Below are 22500 nucleotides of genomic sequence, written 5' to 3'. Positions count from 1 at the left end.
AAATTCTTAGAAGCTTAATTGTAGTGATGATTTGAACTAGAAGACTCTGGATTAAGGAACGGTTTCTTAGTACGTGTCTGATTCTACTCTCTCTCTCTCTCTCTCTCTCTCTCTCTCTCTCTCTCTCTCTCTCTCTCTCTCTCTCTCTCTCTCTCTCTCTCTCTCTCTCTCTCTCTCTCTCTCTGACTCAAGCTACGTGTCTCCCTGCCGGCAAGTGCTTCCTCTGCCCTCCTCCTCACCTCCCCTGAAGCACCTCCTGCCTCCATTCTCCCTCTCTCCCTCCCACTCTCCCTCTCTGTCTCCCTCTCCCTCCCCCTCTCTCCCTCGTGTTTCCTCGTTGGAAGGATATTTGTCATTAAGTTGTGTTGTATTGATTAGTTTCAGCTGTTTTCCTCTCTCTCTCTCTCTCTCTCTCTCCCTCTCTCTCTCTCTCTCTCTCTCTCTCTCTCTCTCTCTCTCTCTCTCTCTCTCTCTCTCTCTCGGCGTCGTTATCGCACCCTGTTCCTCCCTCTTCCTTCCTCGCGCCCTTGGCAACTATAGATTCTCTCTCTCTCTCTCTCTCTCTCTCTCTCTCTCTCTCTCTCTCTCTCTCTCTCTCTCTCTCTCTCTCTCTCTCTCTCTCTCTCTCTCAACACTAATACCACAATAAGCTGTCGAGTTCTGGAAGCAGTAAAGAAAAAAAAAGCAAGACAAGAGTGTGAGAACTAGCGAGGGGAGTGAAATTTGTGTGGATTTCAGTGGCAAGTCTTCAGTGCGGGGCGTCCTTTCCCCTTTGGTCGTCCCCTCACATACAGGGGATAAACGGAGAAAAGGAGAGGGAGAGAGGGAGAGGGTAGGAAGGGGAGCTATGTATAAGGGAGGAAAGAGGCGGATAGGGGAGGAGCATAAGGGCGCACGAAGCCTGGGAAGGGACCATAGAAACAGAAAGATTTGGGAGACACATGGGACTTTTAGTAAGGAGAGAAGAGGGAATGGGAGACTTTGTAGGGTTTTGTGTGATCTGCTGTGATGGGGCAAAGGGGAAAAACATTGTGTGAGGGGACTGCATGAGTACGGGGAGTAAGGGGAGACAGGAACGTATGTAGCGTGTTTGTGAGTCTGTGGGAGAGTAAGATCGTGTGTGGGAGAGTAACGGGGAAGAAAGAACCGTGGAGGATGGGAAGGATGGGAAAGTGACAGTCGGAGACACCCACACAGGGAAAGACGAGGAGCAAAATATGATGTGGAGGAGGAACAACTGGAGGAAAAGGAGATGGAGGAGGAGGGGGAAGAAGAAGAGGAGGAGGATGAGAAACCGTCCCACGTAAACCTTGGGGAAGGAATAGGAGAGGAAACACACACACACACACACACGCACACACACACACACACACACACACTCACACACACACACACACACACACACACACACACACTAAAAGGAATATCATATAAACTAAAAATCGCAGCTCAACTAAACGCTTCCTCGCCTCACCTCCACTTTCAAAAGGCTTTAGCTGAAGTGACACGGGTTTTTAAAGCATGTTTTTTTTACGGCTCTAGTAACAGATTAACAACATTTCTACATTATTAACAGGAGAAACTTTCTTGAGAACCCGGCTAATCATCTTTGTGGCCCTGGAAAAAAAAAAAAAGGTCATGGTGACAGAGCGAAGTGTTTTTGAATACAGATCTAAAGAAGAAACACTCCCCCTCATAGTAACATCACTACACCTCTGCCTGGGTGCCTGTGTCTGGTGCAGCGGGTGAGGGGGCTTGCTTGCGGGTGAGAGTAGGGGGTTTGGTTGTAGCTGAAGAGGTCGCTGTGTCTACTGTTCTGTCCGCACATCTGACCGGGAGGGATTGAAGGATGTGGTAACAGTGGTGATAGTGGCGGCGGTGGTGACTCTGAACGGAGATAGACGGGAAACGAAGAGATAATGAGAGAGAGAGAGAGAGAGAGAGAGAGAGAGAGAGAGAGAGAGAGAGAGAGAGAGAGAGAGAGAGATTTTTACCGCAGAACAGGTTTACAGTTTTCATTGCTGTTACGTTTTGGTTTTATTAATATATTGTGTAGCTGATCCATGTGACCCCACGTGAATGCGTTATTGGTGCGTGCGGGAGTCCTCCACGTGTTTGAGAAAAGCTATATATTTACATGATTTCATTTTACACATAGGAACACCTAATGAATGTTTGTATACTTTTTTTTTTTTTTTTTTTTTTGTGCATTTCGAGTCATGGCGCTTGTACCTGCTTTCTAGTACCTTGTTTAATTGTTCAGCTTTTTCCTTTCTTTCTCTCCCCTCTCTCCGGCTCTCTTATTTTGAAATTTGAAAGTTTGAAGAAAAATATTTAGCCTGTTCAACTTCAGGACACAAGCTTTCGTTACGTACTTTCGTTTCCAGATGAATTTCTAGGCATGGTCAACCCTGCCTGACTACATTTCTAGCCTTGGGCAAAATTCTCCCAGCAACCAGCAATGAAAGTAGTCTTGCTAATCACGCATTCGGCGGCTCACCCACACTCGCACCAATACCCACCAGGACATGACTCAGACGTGCAGCCCCGTATTGCCATTCAAGAAGAGCTGCCGTTGAAGTGGAGCAGGTGCCTTGCTTGCGATAGAAAATGTTCTCTCAGGCGGCCGTGAGTCAGGGTTTTATTGTTCAGTTGCTGATGAACCAGAAGGAATTATGTTCATCTCTTGCCCCTTTATTGATCGTTAAAAGACGGTATTCTGGGACACCTGCGCCACATCTCCATTACTTTTAAAAGGCTTTACTAGAGTTGAAGATGCACAGATTTTGAAGGATTTTTTTTTTTTTTCGGTTCTAGTGAGAGATTAACGAGACACCTACATTATTAACAGGAGAAACACTCGTGAAAATCCAGCAAATCGTTTTTGTGGCCTTTGAAAATGTCATAGTTGTGGTGAGAGAGCAAAGCGTTTCTGTATACAGGCTTTTATATGAGTGACTATAGCCTTCATACGATAGAGCTCCTCTTCCCTTTATTTTTATTTTATTTTTTATTTATTTTTTTTTCAGCCGCGTGTCCCCTCGTCATTAGCAACTCCTTTCCCTGTCCCGTCCTTGTGTTATCAGTATTCCCGTCATGTTTGCTTCCCACCACTACCGGCCTGGCCGTCCCGGTCGTCCCGGTTTGCCAGCCACTACTCTTGTTTGATTTCCCAGCATCCTTATCTTGTTTTTTTTCTGGCTCGGCTGCTTCGGGGGAGGATGATCAGCGAAAGAGAGCGAGGCAATTGTCTGCTAAAACTGTTTTTCCTTGCCATGTGGAAAAAAAAAAAAAAGTTCTTGCTTGCAGTATAGGCCAAATTTAGCGTGTGATTAAATTCGTCGTCCTCACTGTAATGATATCACTTTCTACACAAGCACTTGCTCTTGACTACAGAGAGTGAGAGAAATCCTTGTTCGTTGTCTTTGGGAGCTAGTAATGTAATGTGAGGTCGGGCGCGCTGGCAGGCAGAACAACTAACCGTCCTCCTGCCTTCAATTGTGAAGATGTTCCCTTTAACATCCCTCGTCCTCGCCTTCCCTATCTAGTGCAGGCAGGCGACTCTCATTGCAACCCTTACTTGACGGTGAATAAATGCTTGAGATACTGTGTGCGTGTGTGTGTGTGTGTGTGTGTGTGTAAAAGAAAAAAAATTAAAGAAATGTCGAAAGAATGCCATGATGATGATGATGGCGTGCAGGGCGGGCGGATAGGAGGGGAGGGAAGGTCACGCAACAAATTAATACCATCCCACAACAGCCACTCTCTTGTCCGCTTAAGGAAACTCAAGCCACGCTCTCTGTCCGGCAACAGCCCTCTCTTTGTGTCCCGGGGCGTGACTGGCGAGTATGGTGACGGTGCGCCGGGAGGAGAGACGCCCGTCACGTGCCCTCACCTTTTCCCCTCAGTCCCCCCTCCCCCGACACCTTCACCCACGCATCCTTTGGCATTGGGAACCTCGGTGGGACGACAAAGAGTGAAAGGCTATGCTGGCGGTCACGGTCTTTCGTCAAATGCGTGATATGTAGCTCTCGTTATAGCAGCGTGTGGCATGCATGCATAAGGGAAAGGGATTATGAGGCATGTGTTCCATGAATGTGGAATGTATGCATCCTTTGTGCATTTATTACAATGGTGGTGGGTTGTGGGTGGGCATGAACTGTTTTTGTATGTAATTTTGTGATTTTTAAGACGTGGTGTCCTTTCTGACACGTTGCAGGTCTGTGAGTGTTGATGACAGGAAAACGAAAACAAAAATTTGAGGCTTTGGAAAACAGGATTCAGAAACCTTACGATTTTTTTTTTTTTTTTTTTGGGGGGGGGGGGGCTTTATCTCTCTTTAGGACTGGCACCTCAGTGAGTGGTTTATTTATTCCTTTTTTTTTATTTTATTTATTTATTTATTTTTTATTTTTTTCGTTCTGTTTGTTGCCCTAGGTTAGTGCCCCTCTTACATAAATAAATAGATAAATAGAATTAAGAGGAATTCATGACCAAGGGAAGAAGATTAAGGAGTTTGGATCTCGCAGGTGTGGACGTGACTGCCAACCAGGAGGAGATTTCCCAGCACGAGAAGTTCCAGCTTGAGTATGACGGGTCCACGAAGCGCTGGTATGTGCGGACCATGCAGGACAAGTACTGGACACTGGAGGCGGGCGGCGGCATCCAGGCCAACACCACCAAGCCGTGAGTGTCCTGCGTCGACGCGCTTAGGAGTGGTGCTTGCTACTGTACTTCTTTCACCATATTGCTTATTTTTCATGAATTTATTCTATTTATATATATATATATATATATATATATATATATATATATATATATATATATATATATATATATATATATATATATATATATATATATATATATATATATATGTGTGTGTGTGTGTGTGTTTGTATGTTTGTATTTATTCATTTATTTACTCATTTATATTTATGCAGTGTACGTTTCTAAATATGTTTATTGCTTGGATCATATAATTTTGAGGATAATTTACATCACATATTATCACATATTTCCAACCAGTCCCAGCATATCTTACATGTGCCAATACATCATACATGTTATGCATCATATGTACAGCTCATACATCATATAAATTTTATTTATTTGTTTATAGATTTATTTATTAATTTATTATTAGTGCTGCTATTGTTATTTCATTTATTTATCTATTTATTTATTTATTCATTTTTTCACTTTTCAATCTTGCAAGTCACACACATCTCAGCTGTTAGTTTCATTGCTTTCATACACACCTTCATATTCAGGTGGATAGATCAGGTTGATATGTGGACAGTTTCATACAAGGATTCCCGTATGTAGGCCTTCTGGTTTCTTTCAGGTTTCCTTCTGCATTTATGTTGCTCTTTTACACTTCATATACAGAAGTAAAGTAACAGTGTTAGTGTTTCATGATTATTATACTTTCTCACAACTTCAAAAAACCTTCCTCAACACTGTGGTAAAGCAATAGTGTTGCTGTGTTGCTGTGAAGGTCACATGTTGAGTCATGACCTTGCCTTGTGTGTGAGCATATATAGATTAACCATTGTGTCTGGGAATGTGACAACCCCTTCCACTGACCAGTTCATGCTGCTATCAGTTGGAGTGGTTTGTCAGCTTCACCACATATTAATAGTCACCACCAGTAAGACAAGTGGGACATAAAATGTTAAGCCCCAAATATTTCATATCATTTATACCAAAAATAAATACCACAAATGTGTGTGTGTGCGTGTGTGTGTGTGTGTGTGTGTGTGTGTGTGTGTGTGTGTGTGTGTGTGTGTGTGTGTGTGTGTGGTTACCATAGCCACCACCACATGACTCAGGGTGACTTGGATAAGCACAAAATTTGCTTGAACTGAACTTAAGCCCATTTGTGTCTAGGGTGAGGGTTCCCTTCTAATCCCATTAATGTCCACAAATATTTGCACAACCAAACAATCAGTTTTGTATGACTTAGCAGCACTTCAGGCAATATTTGTGTTCATCTCCACTAAGTCATACTCATGTTTAAAAGCTGAAACATGCCCTTCTGCTGGAATCTGCTATTACAAACACACACACACACACACACACACACACACACACACACACACACACACACACACACACACACACACACACACACACAGTTTTTTGGAAGGACATAAGAAGAGATTGAGGAAAAATAATATGTTTGAGTGATGTAAGATACAACTTCCTCTATGGAAATATAAATATTTGGGATAAGTTAGAAGAGGTGATATTAGAGGCAAGGAGCATACAGTTAACTAAAGGAAAATTGAATGGATAGGGAGGCAGGACTGCACAAATATAACACAGGCCCTGGTATACTATTAGATACTAAACACTTGGCATGCACACACACACACACACACACACACACACACACACACACACACACACACACACACACACACACACACACACACACACACACACACACACACACACACACACACACACACACACACACACACACACACACACACACATACAGAATTTAGTATGTATTTTCCTCCCCAGTATGTAATGAAAGCATCCCTGCCTTCCTCCACAGGACCTCCAATGCACTGTTCAACTTCCAGTGGCAGCCCGATGGCTCCGTGGCCTTCCAGGCTAACAACGGCAAATATGTGGCCATCAAGAAATCTGGCCACCTCTTTGCCAACGCTGACAGTCCTGATGAGGAGAATGCTCGTTTCCACTTCTACCTCATTAACAGGTAAAGTCTGAGAGTCCAGAAGCTCATCATGCTGTGTGGCAAGATATGAATTGTGAAACTGAGATCTGTATGGCAATTTTGAAGAACTGAATTTTTATACAAAAGCTTTATAATAAAAACTTGATGCAGTGAGTGAGTTTTAAAAGCAGTTGTTCATAGAAATATATTTGTCACACACACCCAAGTGTCAGTACTGATCTGTATTACACATGCCACATTTCTCTATTTGTGTTTTCAAGTTTCACACGTGTAGGTTTGTTTTGTGTATATGTTTACTGACTGAGTGTTGTGGTGGTGATGCAGGCCAGTGCTGGTGCTGAAGGGCGAGCAAGGCTTTGTGGGGTACAAGACGTCTTCCAGCTTCAAGATGGAATGCAACAAGGCTAACTATGAGACCATCAGGGTGGAGCGTGGGGAGCAGGGACAAGTCTTCTTTAGAGGTAAGGACTTCATGCTAGCCAGGCAACACTCCCTTGTGGAAAAAACCTGTTTGGAAATATATTCTCATGGCAGGGGACATTTCTTAGTGAACTTGTGTCATCAAGAATTTTGGATTAATGAGCCTAACTAAAAAAAAAAGGATGACGTGTCCCTTGGACTGTCAGATAGACTAGGTTAATCATAATAAAAGAGAAAGCACATCAAAGTTAGAAAGTAGATAAATGGATCACCTGAATAATTATTTTTCATCCTAGTCGGTGCAAGATTAATAAACTGGATTGACTTTGCCATCACTTCAGGTCAGCAGGGAGGCTACTGGCATGCCTGCGGTGACGGCATCATGGCCGACTCCGAGTCACCCGAGGGCTTCTTCATTGAGCTTCGCGAGGCAACCCGCATGTGCATCAAGAACTCCTCTGGCCAGTATATCATCACAGAGAAGAATGGAGGCTTCAAGCTGGGAGACACGGACCCCTCCCGCGCCACACTATGGGAGTTTTGAGGTGGCTGGCCAGTGTGGGGTCATGAAGGGGTGAGAGGTCCTCCAGCCTGGCCTAGAGTACAGAGGAGGCAGGGGTAGCATTAGCATCACATTAAATGATCTTTTATGGTAAGGTTGTAGATGTTTGAGAATTTGTTTCAATGCTGAATTTGATTTTGGGGCAGATTGGCAACATCCCATCCAACCATATAAATTTAGTGATGTCCTGAAGGATGATGATACCGCTCAGTAGGTGTAATTAGAATGTAAGATATTTTGTGATGTTCTTTTCATTGTTGTTGCTAACTACTGATCTGCCCATTTTTTGGTCAATTAAGAGGGAAAATTTTTTTTTACTTTTATACCAATGAACTGAGTTAGAATCTTGAAACTTGGTAGTACGATTACTTACTGATCATCGACAAAGACACTCAGTAACTAGGTAATGCTGTAGTCTTAAGGAAATTGTGTTACGAAATCCACCAATAAGGAATTCTCACATGGGTCTTGCTGCTCTGTGTCTCGGCTCAGTAGTCCTCGGACCCTTGGATGGGTAGTCGGTGGAGAGGCACTGGAGGTCCGCACAACCAAAGTATCTACGTCTTTATATCTGTCCCTGTACAATTAACCTGAAGCCTTGCTGTATGTAGATATCATTATTATTAATATTGCTTCCACATGTCCCTAAGCTAAGTCAAATAATCTTGTACTTAATTATACTTTTTTACTCTTTCTACTTGCGACAGATGACTGATTGATTTGTGGGAATATATGATTGACATGTCTTACTGATACATTTACTACTAATATATTATCTATATGACATATTAGCAGGATTTTTCATGATTTTATAAGGAGCATTTTGTGATAGTCCAGTCCCAGCGTCGTGCACCACCTAGCTCGTGTAGTGATGTAGACAACAAAGGCTTGCTTATCAGAGGCTGCTGGTGGCACTGTAACTTGTGCACTAAAAAATATTAAACTGTTGTACTGAATGTTACTGAACTTGAAGTCTTTTCCATGGTAGGAAATGTTTGTCTCATTGTCAGAGTTTGGAAGTTTTCAGCAGTCAACATTTCTAAATATCTTGTTAATAAGTTGGTCAGTCACTTATGCAAAGCCACTATTACAGTGTAACAAACAATTGGGGTGCTTTAGTAATATTTGCATGTACATTTTTTAACACAACAAACCATTTTCAGGAAATAAAGCCACAGCAGTGAGTGTGTGTGTGCTTGTGTGTGTGTGTGTGTGTGTGTGTGTGTGTGTGTGTGTGTGTGTGTGTGTGTGTGTGTGTGTGTGTGTGTGTGTTTTATACCTACATCTGTGTCAGTCACTGCCAGGTGCTTGCTCAAGGTCCTTTGCATTTGCCAGATTAAATTTTGATCATGACAACCAATGACTATAATAGATTTCTTTATAATAACATTTGTAATGGAACTGAAATCAGTCCCCTGACACATGCAATGGTACCAGCAGCCTCCACGCTCTTGGTGTCACAGCCACAGGTCCCACACTGTGGCCACCAGCCAATGCATTTATGGAAGTTAAACCTTGACCCAGGACTGCATAAGGGGGGTCATTTAGAGCAGGAAGTCAGCTGTGTCCCTGGACCCGCCTGCCTTTTCTTGAACGAGTACTATCTCTTGGTGTTTACTGTTCACTCCATTTAGATGTTTGTGTGCTATTCACCATGTCATATTAGCAAGTGTGTCCCTTTTTAACATGTATGTCAGATGTGTAGAGATAACCCTCAGTGTTGCCAGGCGTGGGAGTGGGGCGGGTCGGGGCACTGCTGACTCCCCCGCAAAATCCTGCCGGGTGTAGTCTATTGATTGTAAGATGCGCTTTAGGCTAGATATATACTTTATTTATTGCATTATTGTATAGCAGTCCGGCATATACTGCTTATTAATAAAGCTAAGCAGATTATGTTTATTTTTTGGCATTACACCAACAGTACAGCAGCACTATTCAAGGTGTTGATTCTTGGTAAGACACCCTGAGCCAGTTTTGTTGTGGCACTGGCTTGACTCCCTCCCTTATTACAGTATTAGAGAAGGTTTTTGTTGTGCAGAGGAATCTTATCAGCTGATGATGAATTTTCTGGATAATGAATATGGTAAGAATTCTTGGCTTCCAGAGGTATGTGTGCGTGCAAATCTCAGTGCCTGCTTCTTCCCTCAATTACAAAACACCTGGAGTCAGCTGTCTGTCACTGGCCTCTCAAGATGGATGGGTTTTTTAAACAGTGCATGACAGAGGACAGCATTAAAGATGACAACAAGCAAAGGCTGTATATTTTAACATGCACTGATTAAAGGATGAGAAAAAGATGGGAATGGGTGTTAAAAGTTATTTGAAAGAGATAGTTGGCAATGAAAGTTTGAGTGAAATAAATCAGAGTGATAAGGATGCTTCTGAATGTAAAAAGGGAGATTAAAGTAGTTAGTATGTAGGAAAGTATGGTTGGTAGGACTGTGGGAACAGGAGTCAGTGTAAACCATAAGGAGGTTGCTCTTTTGTATGTAGGAGGGGCAGCAACCAAGGGCAACAAAATTATAAGAAAAAAGGCCCACTGCAGTGCTGGTCCTCAAAGTCAAAAGCCATTGTCAAAACTTAAAGGAGTCTTGAAACCCTCCTCTTAAAAGAGTTCAAGTCATAAGAAGGAAGAAATACAGAAGCAGGCAGGGAGTTCCAGAGTTTACTAAAGAAATGATTGAGAATACTGGTTAACTCTTGCATTAGAAAAGGTGGACAGAATAGGCGTAAGAGGAAGATTAAAGTCTTGTGCAGCCAGACCATGGGGGGAGGGGAGGCATGCAGTTGGCAAAATCAGAAGAGCAGTTAGCATGAAAATAGTGGTAGAAGATAGCAAGAGATGCAAAATTGCAGCAATGAGAAAGAGGTTGAAGACAAGTCAGAGGAGAGGAGCTGATAAGACAAAAAGCTTTTGATTCCACCTTGTCTAAAAAGAGCGATATGAATGGAATCCCTCCATAGATGTGAAGCATACTCCATATTTAATTGAGGGGGGGGGTGAGAAAAACTGGCAGAGACGACTCAGAACACCTAACTTCATAGAAGTTGTTTTAGCTAGAGATGAGATGAAGTTTCCAGGAGAGTAGAGGAGAGACCGAGGATGTTCAATTTAGAAGATGGGGACAGTTGAGTGTCACTGAAGAAGAGGGCATCATTATCTGGAAGGTTGTGTAGGGTTGATAGATGGAGGAAATGAGTTTTGAGGTAATTTCTCCATCTTTCTATTCCACACAACTTTCCATATAACTATCCCCTCTCAGTTCTAATGCCTGACAATGTGGAAATGTGTGGCTTGGTATGTTTGAAAATGCTCAAGATTCTGTCTGAAATGTAGCCTTGAAAATATCAAGCATGTGTGTGTGTGTGTGTGTTGCAGTGAACATGATATTTCAAAAATTATCTGAATGGAAGTGTACAGAGTTGAGAAATGAAGAAAAGCGATTATGTTGAGTGATGATTATGCTTAAGTTGGAAGAAACATAAGAATGAGAAAAGAGTCCTTAAACTACACTCTAAAATATTTCATTGTATTACATCAACTACTCTCAACAGACAGTAATGGAATTTTCAAGGCTGTTTTCATGATATTATGATTAATTTGGCAAGAATTTTGTTTCATCAGGGGAAATGCATCCATCACTCATGAGAACCTAACCAGTCATCTTTGCGACCTTTAAAAAATAGTCCTTAGGAAAACTCAAAACGTTTTAAAAGACGGGGCATTGCTCTTACAGCACGTCAGCTTTGCCTGAAATATGATTGTATATATTAAGATGTACTCAACAGCGTAGGACGTGAAGCGCACTAAACGTGACACCATAAGGGTATAGGAATGTGAACATGTACTGGTACATACACATTTTTAAAAGTATTTCTAGCGGCATATCACGTGCGCGGACAGGTCTCTAAGAAGTGACACTCCAATAATCTTCACGTCCTTAACCTTCTTTTTAATCACGCTTTCTTAAGTGTTGAAATATGTGAAATAAAACTTTTGTGAGTGTATGTGCCAGGAGTGTGGTAGAAGAGACGTAGGGTGGGGAGGATAGAGCCACAGGTGCACGGAACACCTGTACATCACCTCACAGCTGCCACCTCCTCACACCCTCGCACAGTTCCACGCCAGCCAGGCCGCGGCACCCACACTTCCCTGCGTCGCGTATAAGCGGGATTGAAGGGAGTCCCGCCCTCACCGTGGGATGGTTTGATGGAAAAAGTGAGCAAGGAACTGTTCTGTGTGTTAGTGATGATGAGATAAAAAATTTACAGTGTGTTGACCCTGTGACAGCGCCTCCCATCCTCCTTCCCTACCGGCGTCTCTGTGTAGGCGAGCCGAAACATTGGTTTGTGGATTCGTGTCTGTGTGTGTGTGTGTGTGTGTGTGTGTGTGTGTGTGTGTGTGTGTGTGTGTGTGTGTTGTGTTGTGTTGTGTTGTGTCCAATTTTAGGCAGTTTGTCTTGAGAAAGCAACAACCAAGGAAGTGACCACTAAAGAAAATGAGTTGAGAATTAACAATGGGGAACTACAGTATTTTGTGGTGTTATTGTTGTCAACAGGACCACAATGGAAATAAGTTTTAGGGTTTTATTGTACCACCCTGGAAAGTGGATTTCCGAAAAAAGATGTGCACTAGATATCTGCGCATGACAAGTGTGAAAATTAAGGGTTCATTTACGTGAATTGTAATTAAACTACACTTTCTTACCGTGTAAAAAAAAAATTAAAACGAATGCATATCTTGAAACTCTCAGCTTGAATGTGAAAATGAAGACGTGTAAAGGGAAACCGAGACATTGATTTAAAGTGCGGTGGTAGCCGAGGAGTCATCAAGGTTGTCCAGGTGAGTGTACCGCGTGTGAAGTAGGTCAGGCGTGACTGCCTCTGAATACCAAAATTGTGACAAAAATGATGGAGTGCTGAAGAATTTCATATACTCGCATTTTATTTCTAATAAAGAAAGCAAAAGCAGACAATAAGAGGTGACTGTATTTTCAAGTATTTCGGAGTCTTATCGCAACAAAGCATGCTCGAGTGGAAGTTGCTGGAGGTTTTCAGTAGTATTTTCACGATAAGGATAGTTTAACAATGAATCGGGAACGTCAATGAAAAATACATCCTCGAGAACCTAAGAAATAATCTCTGTGGCCTTTGAAAAATAGTCCTTATGAATTGAACGTTTTAAAACAAAAGCAGAGGTTGGTGCATAGGAATAACAAATACCAACGATGAAGAACATCACGCCTGTCCACAATTCCACAATACGAGTGCAGTTAAGCATAAGAACGGAAAACAGAATACAATAATAACAATGATTCAGAAGAGAGTGAAATTCAAAAGTAATCGGATAATTTTCTTATCCATATCGACTGAGATTTATCGATCGTCCTCAAGAATTTCTTGCGCCTTTGCCTCGTCATACCACGAGTCCATGACCTTCAGCGCTGCAGGTGTAGCGATTTGATTACACCCCAGCCGCGGCCCAAGTGTTTGATGATCGTCCACCGCCTGCTCTCGCTCTCTGGATCAACACTTCGACTCCTTGTGTGAGAGAGATTGTAGCCATTTCTGTACTTTCTGGAATGGGTGCGGATGTTAATTACTGTCACAGGTGTTATACGTTATTTTTTCCTTATGAGATGTTTTCCGGGAAGATTTTAGACACGTAGGACTTGCAGAACATCTTTCTTTACAGTACTATGGTCTGCCAGTGCTTCTATAATCATCAAATAAGCATGTTAGAAGTAACTCAATAATTACCCTCAATTCTCTTGCGTCTAAACTTTACTGGCGTCCTAAAACATGCCCACAGGCAGCAGCAAGTCACCACGCTTCCATGATAACTCTTGCAACAACAGGGCGTAAACCTATCGATACAGCCTGGTCAATAAAGCCTCTCAATACGGAAAGGTAGTACTTTGTGAGGCAGCTGCAACTTGTATTTGGCGCCCTATTCGCGGTGGTGCGCATGCATACTAGGATAATAGAGAAACATTTTCGCGTAACACCGGTATTACTACTGATACTACTACTACTACTACTACTACTACTACTACTACTACTACTACTACTACTACTACTATTACTACTACTATTACTACCACTACTACTACTACTACTACTACTACTAATAATAATAATAATAATAATAATAATAATATTCATACTATTACTAGCACTACTCAAAATGCAACTTACAGTAAAGCGCCATTATCGTAACGTAATTAAAATAAGAAGCCATAAACTAACATGTCTTGTCTCCTTTCAAACTGTACCCGTGTTCATTTAGCAGAGATGGTGGTAATAAAGTGGTGCCAAGTAAGACAGTGTATGAAATAAGACTATATTTGTTTATTTATAACCAAAATGGCGTCATCACTTCTGCTGCCTATGAAGCACAAGAAATCAATTCACTGGTTCATAGTCTCTGTATCTGTGGTTCGAACCTTATCAATAATATTTGTAAACTACCTTGTATGGAAAGAGTCTAGGAGATGCCTGTTTAAAGAAGACCTTTGGGACGATAAAGAATGAGATTGCGATATGGAACTACGGTGGAGGTACAAAGAATGTAAACAACAGAAGATGGAAGGTAGAGAAACAACTTGAGAAGATTCATTGACTGACAGCAAAGGGCACGTGTCATGTATCGTTGGGGCGTGTTGCAGCGCACCTCTCCAAACAGTCCCTGGGTACTTGACTGTACGTTCCTCCTTCTTGCAAACTTCTTTTTTTTTTTCTGAGGGTTACGTTCATTCACCAGTTTGTCTACAGGGCGGAGTTTTGGAACCAACTTCCTCTTGTGGAGTGAAGAGGATCAAGGGGCCGGGACTTTCTTTACCCTTGAAGTCTTGCTCCGGTAATAGCTTGTATTCAGAAACATTGCTCTCTCATCACTACTTTCAAAGGCCACAGAGATGATTAGCAGGGTTCTCAAGAGTGCTTCTGTTAATAATGTAGAGATCTTGTTCATCTGTTACCAGAATCCTAAAAAAAACACCTTTAAAAATCTGCGTAACTTCAGCTGGAGTCTTTTGAATGTACTGAAGGCGCGGCGCATAAGTATTTCAAAATATGGTCCAATATCTGAAGAGAGGTGTCTTTTTCTCTCTCAGTTCAGATCCCCAGCACCTGTCTCCTTTCTCTTGCCGGGTCGGTGAGATTCGTGTTGGGCGTCGTGGCTTCGAGAGAGAGAGAGAGAGAGAGAGAGAGAGAGAGAGAGAGAGAGAGAGAGAGAGAGAGAGAGAGAGAGAGAGAAACTTTGGGGTAATTCTTCATGGGGGGTAAACTGGTGAGATCCGGTACTGTTGCAGAGGTAGTGAGAGTAGAACCGGTTGGACTGTTCTCTTAAATTGCAGTAAAGCTCGTGTTTCTTGTAGTGTTTGAATCCCTCGTGTTGGGTGGCCGGTGAGGAGCAGCACGCAATGTGGTCAAGCTGGTTTGTCTTTGGTTATTAACCCTCTGACTGGGTCCTCTTGTTACTTAATTGAGTGTGGTGCAAACAAAGTACATGTTTTTGAAAGACGCTACAGATAACAAAAGGAGTAACTGTGTTGATAACATTTAATTGCTTGTAGACCAGAGATCAGAGTTCAGGTTTATTCAGATAAGTATCGAACTATCACTGGCAGACAGAATTAAACAACTAATTTCCTGAAGAATCTTGCGACATTGTAGCGCTTACGCATACGCTAATAAAGGTTATTATTCCTCGCAGGTGATGAGTGCAAGAACAATTTATTTGATAATCTGGAACCGTATTCTTAGAAATTTCGATGTCTTAGCTCGACTACTTTTAACATTTCTAATGAACCTTATTGTGGTTTTCAAGGGTGTTTTCACAATTCTAGTGATGCTTTAAAAAAGATTCTGCATCATCGATAAGGAAAACATTCATAAGAATCCGACTAATCATCCCCGTTGTTTTTAAAAACAACTTTAATGAGACTCGCAAGCGCTTCAGAATACGAATCCTGATCGGTTTCTTAAGGAGTGACTGTAGGGGTACACAGTCCATACATTGCGTTGATGAGAACAGAGCAGATATATTGGAGGATTACTTAGTCTAACCATGCGTGCAATTCAATGTTATTGATTTAGTTTTCTTGATTAACTGGCATAGATGAGATACTCGTAAGACCTTGCAGAAAAGAACCACAAGGGCTATGACGAGAGGTGAAAGTAGATCCCCTGCCCCTGAAGAGATGAGCATGTGAAGGCACTGGGTTCACGAGGTGCGCGATTGACTGACTGTCGCCCTCGCTTGTGCCGTTGTGGCGTGTTGCGCTGCCTGCATGTCGGTGGCACAGATGGTGGTTGTGTATCACTGAGAGACTGTTCCCATGACGATGTTTCTTCAATAGTGCAGCACTCCTCGATATTGATAAAAGAAGGATGCGGTGCTTCAGTGTTGTTGGTGCGGCATACACTCACACACACACACACACACACACACACACACACACACACACACACACACAACACCTGTGTTCCAAATAACATACCGACAATCGTGAGTCATGTTCATAAAAATGTGTGTTTACTCGTGCATCCACTACTACCAATGTTAGGCTTGTTTTGTGTCTGTGTAAGAATTCGCTGCGTAGATGACGAAGTGTTCGCTGCGTAGATGATGAAGCATCAATACCTGCGTATTCACTGGTCATTGTGACGTCACCACATTCAAGCAGAACACCATTGTTCATCGCGTCCCTCTGACCCCAACAGGATGGCTGAGTCACCCGGTGAACACTGATGGGCGGGGAAGGTGAAGTGATGAATGCAGCCATGGTGGGCGGCGTGGTGGTGGGCGCCTCGCTCGCCGCCGCCATCATCCTCTGCACATCCCTCTGCCTCGCCCTCTGGTGCAGGTAGGGCGTGAGACTAGGATTTTTGAAAGAAGCGTGGAGGGTTGCGCTTTTTTTTTTTATGAAACCCAAAACTGCTAAATGAACCGGTGTTTTAACCTTAATGATTCATCGTGAGTTGTTACGGCCCATAACCTTTGAAAGAAGAGGGGCTGGTGTGAGAGCGAGGCCTTGGCTGACTGTTAAGTGTGTTTCAGGCGGCTGCGAGGTGACGGCAACGACCCGAGCCCGGCCACCTTCCTCGTCACCAAACGGAAGCCAGGGCAGGAGTTCGTCCCGGACCATCCGATGGCCCTCGTCCTGCCCACGGTGAGCCTTATTGCATGACCCGCGGTGAGCCGTGACGCACGACCTACGGTGACCCCTGACACACGCCCCACCGTGAGCCCCATCACACTACCAACGGTGACCCCTGACGTACGACCTGCAGTTAAATGACCCTGGATCCTGCAACGGTGAACTTACCCTTCTCATTATCGCCCCACAGATCACCCAGAGTGAGGCGGATAGCGAACCACGCACGCCCACCCCGACCACCACGTTCTCCCCCACCAGCGAGTATGCCAAGCGTGGTATGCCGCCCTACGCACACGTCTCCCGACACAACGACCCTGACACCACGTCCTACCCAAGTGAGTTTCTCAAGCCCCTGATGCGGGGCCGCGATGTTTGGAGTGCTTGCACAGAATTCTAGTCTTAAATTCGTCCTTATACCCTTCCATTACGACTATCCTACATCTTAAATACGAGTATGTCTTTACGCCTTTCATTTAACTACCCGACATCTCTTACTTTAGATTAGACAGTGTACTTACATTATTACGGACAGACTGGTTCTAGCTTTGTGAATGACAGGGTTCCGCAGTGTTTGAACACCGATTACCCCAAGAGTGTTTATTAAAAGAAAAATTAAAAGGTTATGGGAACATTAAAGAGAATTAGGGGGCTCGATGTGCTATACTTTATATCCAAAAAGTGATGCCTTCAAACATGCAACGATGCCGATAAGTTTAGTTGTATTTCAGATCGTTTCAGTTCACTTTATCGTAATGGACTCAAATCAAACTTCCGCTTCAGCGCCTTCGAGGTCAGAGTTCCCTCTGACCTCAGAGTTCCCTCTCTTGCAGGACTGGCGGGCTTGGCATCACCCCCAAGCTACTCCCCGCTGCCTGCCTATCCAGCACAGCATAGCCGCACCATGCAGCGCCCTCGCTCAGCCTCGCCTCGCAGCCTCCAGCCCTCCACCCCACGCACCCCGCCCTTGTCTCTGCCTCTGGGCGCCCGCAGGTGGCAATCAGGAACTCGCCCCAGCTCCCCTCTCACTCCTGGCACGCCCCCTGGTTTGCCCTCCAAGTCCCATTTAAGGAAGTAAGTCCATATTTTTTTCTGAACCACTTTCATCAGCGCTGACTTAAATGACTCCTTTTTATTACACTACTCTGCCTAGAAAGTCGCTGCGTTCACATCCACACATTGATGCTTACTCATACAGAACGTTCCTTTTCGTTCATGAGTGGAGGTTAACGTCCTTTTAATGATAAACATACAACTCTCTCTCTCTCTCTCTCTCTCTCTCTCTCTCTCTCTCTCTCTCTCTCTCTCTCTCTCTCTCTCAGGGGCGTGGCAGGACTGGAGGAGTTCCGCGCCGCTTTCCACCACTCCTTCGTCACGAGCGAGCTGGTGGGCGGCGACGGACTGGAGGTGAGCACGCCGGACTCCATCGAGGGGTGGGCGCCCGTGTGGACTCCGGCATCCAGCGTGGGCTCAGGTGGGCGTCCGGTGGAGGGGTGGGATCGTGGGTGGGTTAATGGGTTAAGCTGGTGGGTGGATGGCTGTAGAGGGGATGGGATAGATGTTGTTGTTGTTGTTGTTGTTTCTTCTTTTTGTTCTTCCTTTTTCTTCTTCTTCTTCTTCTTCTTCTTCTTCTTCTTCTTCTTCTTCTTCTTCTTCTTCTTCTTCTTCTTCTTCTTCTTCTTCTTCTTCTTCTTCTTATTATTATTATTATTATTATTATTATTATTATTATTATTATTATTACTTCCATTACTACTACTACTACTACTACTACTACTACTACTACTACTACTACTATTACTACCACCACCACTACCACTACTATTACTACCTTTGTTCGTGTGTTTGTTCATTTCATCACCGTCATCGTCCCCGTTGTAGCAGATGATGTCGTACACGTAGCTGGTGTCGACGATAATGATGAGGAAGACTTGTAAGCGGTTCTTGTTCTGCCCTTAAGTGGTCGCTGGTTACGCCAAGTGGATAGTTAATCGTCTGGCTAACATCTTCATTGCCGCTCACTGACTCTGCCTTTTTTACAAGTGCTTATCCTCGAGTGTAAGGGGAAGCGTGACAGTGGAAAAAGATCAACACTCGAGTACTTCCTTGCTGCATTAGTCATGTCAATATTCTTTGGATGTCGGAGAATTCAGAGGAAGAAGTGACGTGGATGGTTTCTGAGTTTTTGAGAGGATAGACAGTGTATCTTTCTGTCTTGCTGATGATGAAAAGAAACGAGGTGTGGATGGGAGAAGTGACATGGATGAGTTGGTGGGAGAAAAGGCAGTGCATCTTTCTGGTGATAGAAAGAAACTAAATGTGGATAGGTTTATTCCTCAAAAAGAAACCAAATGTGGATTACTTCACTCTCCATTGACATAAGAAGGAACTCAACTATCGTATTCATAAAACTTTTCAGTGTCTTATCTCGACTTCTTTCAACAGACATTAGTGGAAGTCATTAATCTATTTCAAGGATGTTTTCAAGGTTACAACGATAGTTTATCAAGGACTCCGTGCCATCAATGAGAAGAAAACACTTTTGAGAACATGAATATTTTTCTGGTCTTTAACAATAGTCCTAGTAAGAGAACGAAGCGTTTCAAAATACGGACTATATTCGTTCATATTCTTGGGAGTAATTCTTTGATAAATAGGGAAAGGACGTAAAGAAGTAAATAAAAGAATGACAGATAATAGGAAAACAAGGAGAAACAGAAAGGAACAGGAAGAAACGAGGAACATTTAACACAGGAGGAGTTGACTAATGATGGTCTCGAATGGTGAAGTAATAACTCGAGTTAGGAGCTGCCGGTGTCCGGGTAGGAGCCTCACGCAGTCGGACAGAAAGCTGTTGTTGATGGCAAAGGTTAGTGAGCCTTTTTAAGTGGACTGTTGATAATGCAAGCAGTTCAAGAGCCAATTATGGGATAAGTTTACCGTTTAATTTTAGGAGTTTTTTTTTTTTTTTCTGTTGGCGCATCTGGCCTCTCTTTTATTTTTCGTTATCATCGACACCCGCAGTTGTCATGTTTACAGTAATGTTAATTTCTCTAGATTTTGTTAGTCTGAGAAGTGTGTGTTGCTGTTTTTGCTTCCTCCACGCTTGTATGTGTTTGTTGTGCCTCCCTGTGAGCTGACGGGAGGCTGCAATAGAGAGATGAACTGACGGGGGATTGTGTACAGAAGGAGAACTGAATTAGTAAACCCACTGTAGGTTTGTCTCATTCTCGTACAGTGAGGAGGCAAGACTAGAGTGAGGGAGGATGAGTGAGGATAGTGTGTGTGTGTGTGTGTGTGTGTGTGTGTGTGTGTGAGGTACACTATAGTTTTATTACTTTGTACTGCTTGCTAGTTCTGTATTGCGATGTTTGCATAATTAATGTAAGAGTGTATTTTGTGAAAGCAGTACTGTCATTGTTGTCAATTTACTAGTTTGTCAATATTATTTATCTGTCTATTTATTTACTATCTGCCTATCTGTCTATTTGTTTATATATCTTTCTTTTTATGTACACTACATACCTATCAATCTACCTACACATCTATCTACATACATATCTTGCTATCTAACCACATATCTCCCTAACTTACCTACCTCCATACCTATCTACATGCCTACCTACCCCCTTGTCAATCAATCCACCCACCTACCCATCAATTTCTCTCCGGCGGCGCGGCAGGTGGCGGCTGTGGGCTGGGGGAGGTGCGACTTCGCCTCCGCTACACTGTCAGAACGCGACTCCTTCACCTCCTCATCTACTCCGCCGACCAACTGCCCCTCCGCCTCGGCCCTGACCCCGTGGCCACCTACACCAAGGTAAGCAAGGCCGCCAGCTGGATAATTAATAGTCTCATGCTCACTACAGAAGGAGCTCACCATATGCTCTCCTCCTTAGCCGCTCAGGGCTTCGTGGTGGTAGTGGTAGTGGTGGTTGTTGTCATGTCTACCGGGGCGTGATGGTCAAGCTGCTGCAGGACTCCCCGTTTTCTTTCTAGAGAGGTGATGTGAGGCGGAGAGGGAGAAGAGAAAGGAGTGCTCGAGAAATTTATTAGAGAAAGTGCTGGGAGGAGGAATTAAGGGGATTAAAATGGTAAAAAATGTGTTGTAACGGAAAACTTAAGGTAAAAGTGAATGAATAATGTTGTGGAAAAAATTAAGGGAAGAAATAGGTAAATTATGTGTTGTGGAAAAAATTGAGGGGAAAATGGATAGATAAAGTGGCTTGGGGAAAAATGAAAGGGAGAAATGGGCAGATAAAGTGTTTAGGTCGAAAATGATGTGTGTTTAGTGGGTTTTCTTTGAGAGAGAGAGAGAGAGAGAGAGAGAGAGAGAGAGAGAGAGAGAGAGAGAGAGAGAGAGAGAGAGAGAGAGAGAGAGAGAGAGAGAGAGATTGACAAATAGACAAACAAGCAAGACAGACACATAGATAAAGAACGATAAAACAAACAGACTGAAGATGTACAAACATTTGAAACACCTAAACAAACAAGAGACGAAAGAAATAAAAAAAATAATGATAACACAAGGACAAACATACACGCGCACACAAACACACACACGCACACACACACACCACCAACAACAACGAAGATAGACAGAGCGGTACAGGGAAGTACAGACACAGACGGGTGGACAAGCAAGCACTCACTACCTATCAAAGCAATTCTGACCCTCACAATACCCCACAATACCTCACTATACCTTATTCTGAAACATTTCTGCGCCACACCTCCACTGCATTCAAAAGGCTCTACTTGAAATTACAGGGACTTTAATTAAGGGTGTTTTTATAGTTGTAGTGACGGATTATCTACATTTCAAAATTATTAACGGAATGAACACTCTTGAGAACCCGGGTAATCATCTCTGTGGCCTTTGAAAATAGTGTGGTGAGAGAGCTAAGCGTTTCTGAATACTGACCAATTTTTTTTTTTCTTCATGTAGGAGGGACACCGGCCAAGGGCAACAAAAATTCAATAAAAAAATGCCCAATGAAATGCCAGTCCCATAAAAGGGTCCAAAGTGGTAGTCAAAAATTGAAGGATAAGTGTCTTGAAACCTCCCTCTTGAAGGAATTTAAGTCATAGGAAGTTGGAAATACAGGAGCAGGCAGGGAGTTCCAGAGTTTACCAGAGAAAGGGATGAGTGACTGAGAATACTGGTTAACTCTTGCGTTACAGAGGTGGACAGAATAGGGGTGAGAGAAAGAAGAAAGTCTTGTGCAGCGAGGCCGCGGGAGGAGGGAAGGCATACAGTTAGCAAGATCAGAAGAGCAGTTAGCATGAAAATAGCGGTAGAAGACAGCTAGAGATGCAACATTGCGGCGATGAGAGAGAGGCTGAAGACAGTCAGTTAGAGGAGAGGAGTTGATGAGACGAAAAGCTTTTGATTCCACCCTGTCTAGAAGAGCAGTATGAGTGGAACCCCTCAAGACATGTGAAGCATACTCCATAGATGGACGGATAAGGTCCTTGTACAGAGTCAGCAGCTGGGGGGGTGATAAAAACTGGCGGAGACGTCTCAGAATGCCTAACTTCATAGAAGCTGTTTTAGCTAGAGATGAGATGTGAAGTTTCCAGTTCAGATTATAACTAAAGAACAGACCGAGGATGTTTAGTGTAGAAGAGGGGGACAGTTGAGT

At 43.3% G+C, this 22500-nt stretch overlaps 2 protein-coding genes across 5 annotated transcripts in view; both read left to right on the top strand.

Moving 5' to 3' along the window:
- LOC135101398 (protein singed-like) overlaps positions 1 to 9587 on the top strand; it is a 102289-nt gene extending 92702 nt beyond the window's left edge. For all 4 annotated transcript variants that reach the window (XM_064005330.1, XM_064005329.1, XM_064005326.1 and 1 more), the window contains exons 7-10: positions 4530 to 4686; positions 6569 to 6733; positions 7037 to 7173; positions 7474 to 9587. In XM_064005330.1, coding sequence (XP_063861400.1) covers positions 4530 to 4686; positions 6569 to 6733; positions 7037 to 7173; positions 7474 to 7676 — 662 coding nt within the window. In that variant the 3' untranslated portion in view covers positions 7677 to 9587. The remainder of the gene's footprint in view (positions 1 to 4529; positions 4687 to 6568; positions 6734 to 7036; positions 7174 to 7473) is intronic.
- Positions 9588 to 11760: 2173 nt separating this feature from the next.
- Positions 11761 to 22500, top strand: part of LOC135101397 (uncharacterized) — a 15632-nt gene continuing 4892 nt past the window's right edge. The window contains exons 1-7 of the mRNA XM_064005325.1: positions 11761 to 11913; positions 16422 to 16564; positions 16759 to 16870; positions 17049 to 17193; positions 17689 to 17929; positions 18178 to 18329; positions 20539 to 20675. Coding sequence (XP_063861395.1) covers positions 16449 to 16564; positions 16759 to 16870; positions 17049 to 17193; positions 17689 to 17929; positions 18178 to 18329; positions 20539 to 20675 — 903 coding nt within the window. The 5' untranslated portion in view covers positions 11761 to 11913; positions 16422 to 16448. The remainder of the gene's footprint in view (positions 11914 to 16421; positions 16565 to 16758; positions 16871 to 17048; positions 17194 to 17688; positions 17930 to 18177; positions 18330 to 20538; positions 20676 to 22500) is intronic.

This window comes from Scylla paramamosain, chromosome 6 (genome assembly GCF_035594125.1).
Source record: "Scylla paramamosain isolate STU-SP2022 chromosome 6, ASM3559412v1, whole genome shotgun sequence".
NCBI lineage: Eukaryota > Metazoa > Arthropoda > Malacostraca > Decapoda > Portunidae > Scylla > Scylla paramamosain.
The sequence above is the reverse complement of the archived record's forward strand: the minus strand, read 5'-3'. Positions and strand labels throughout refer to the sequence as shown.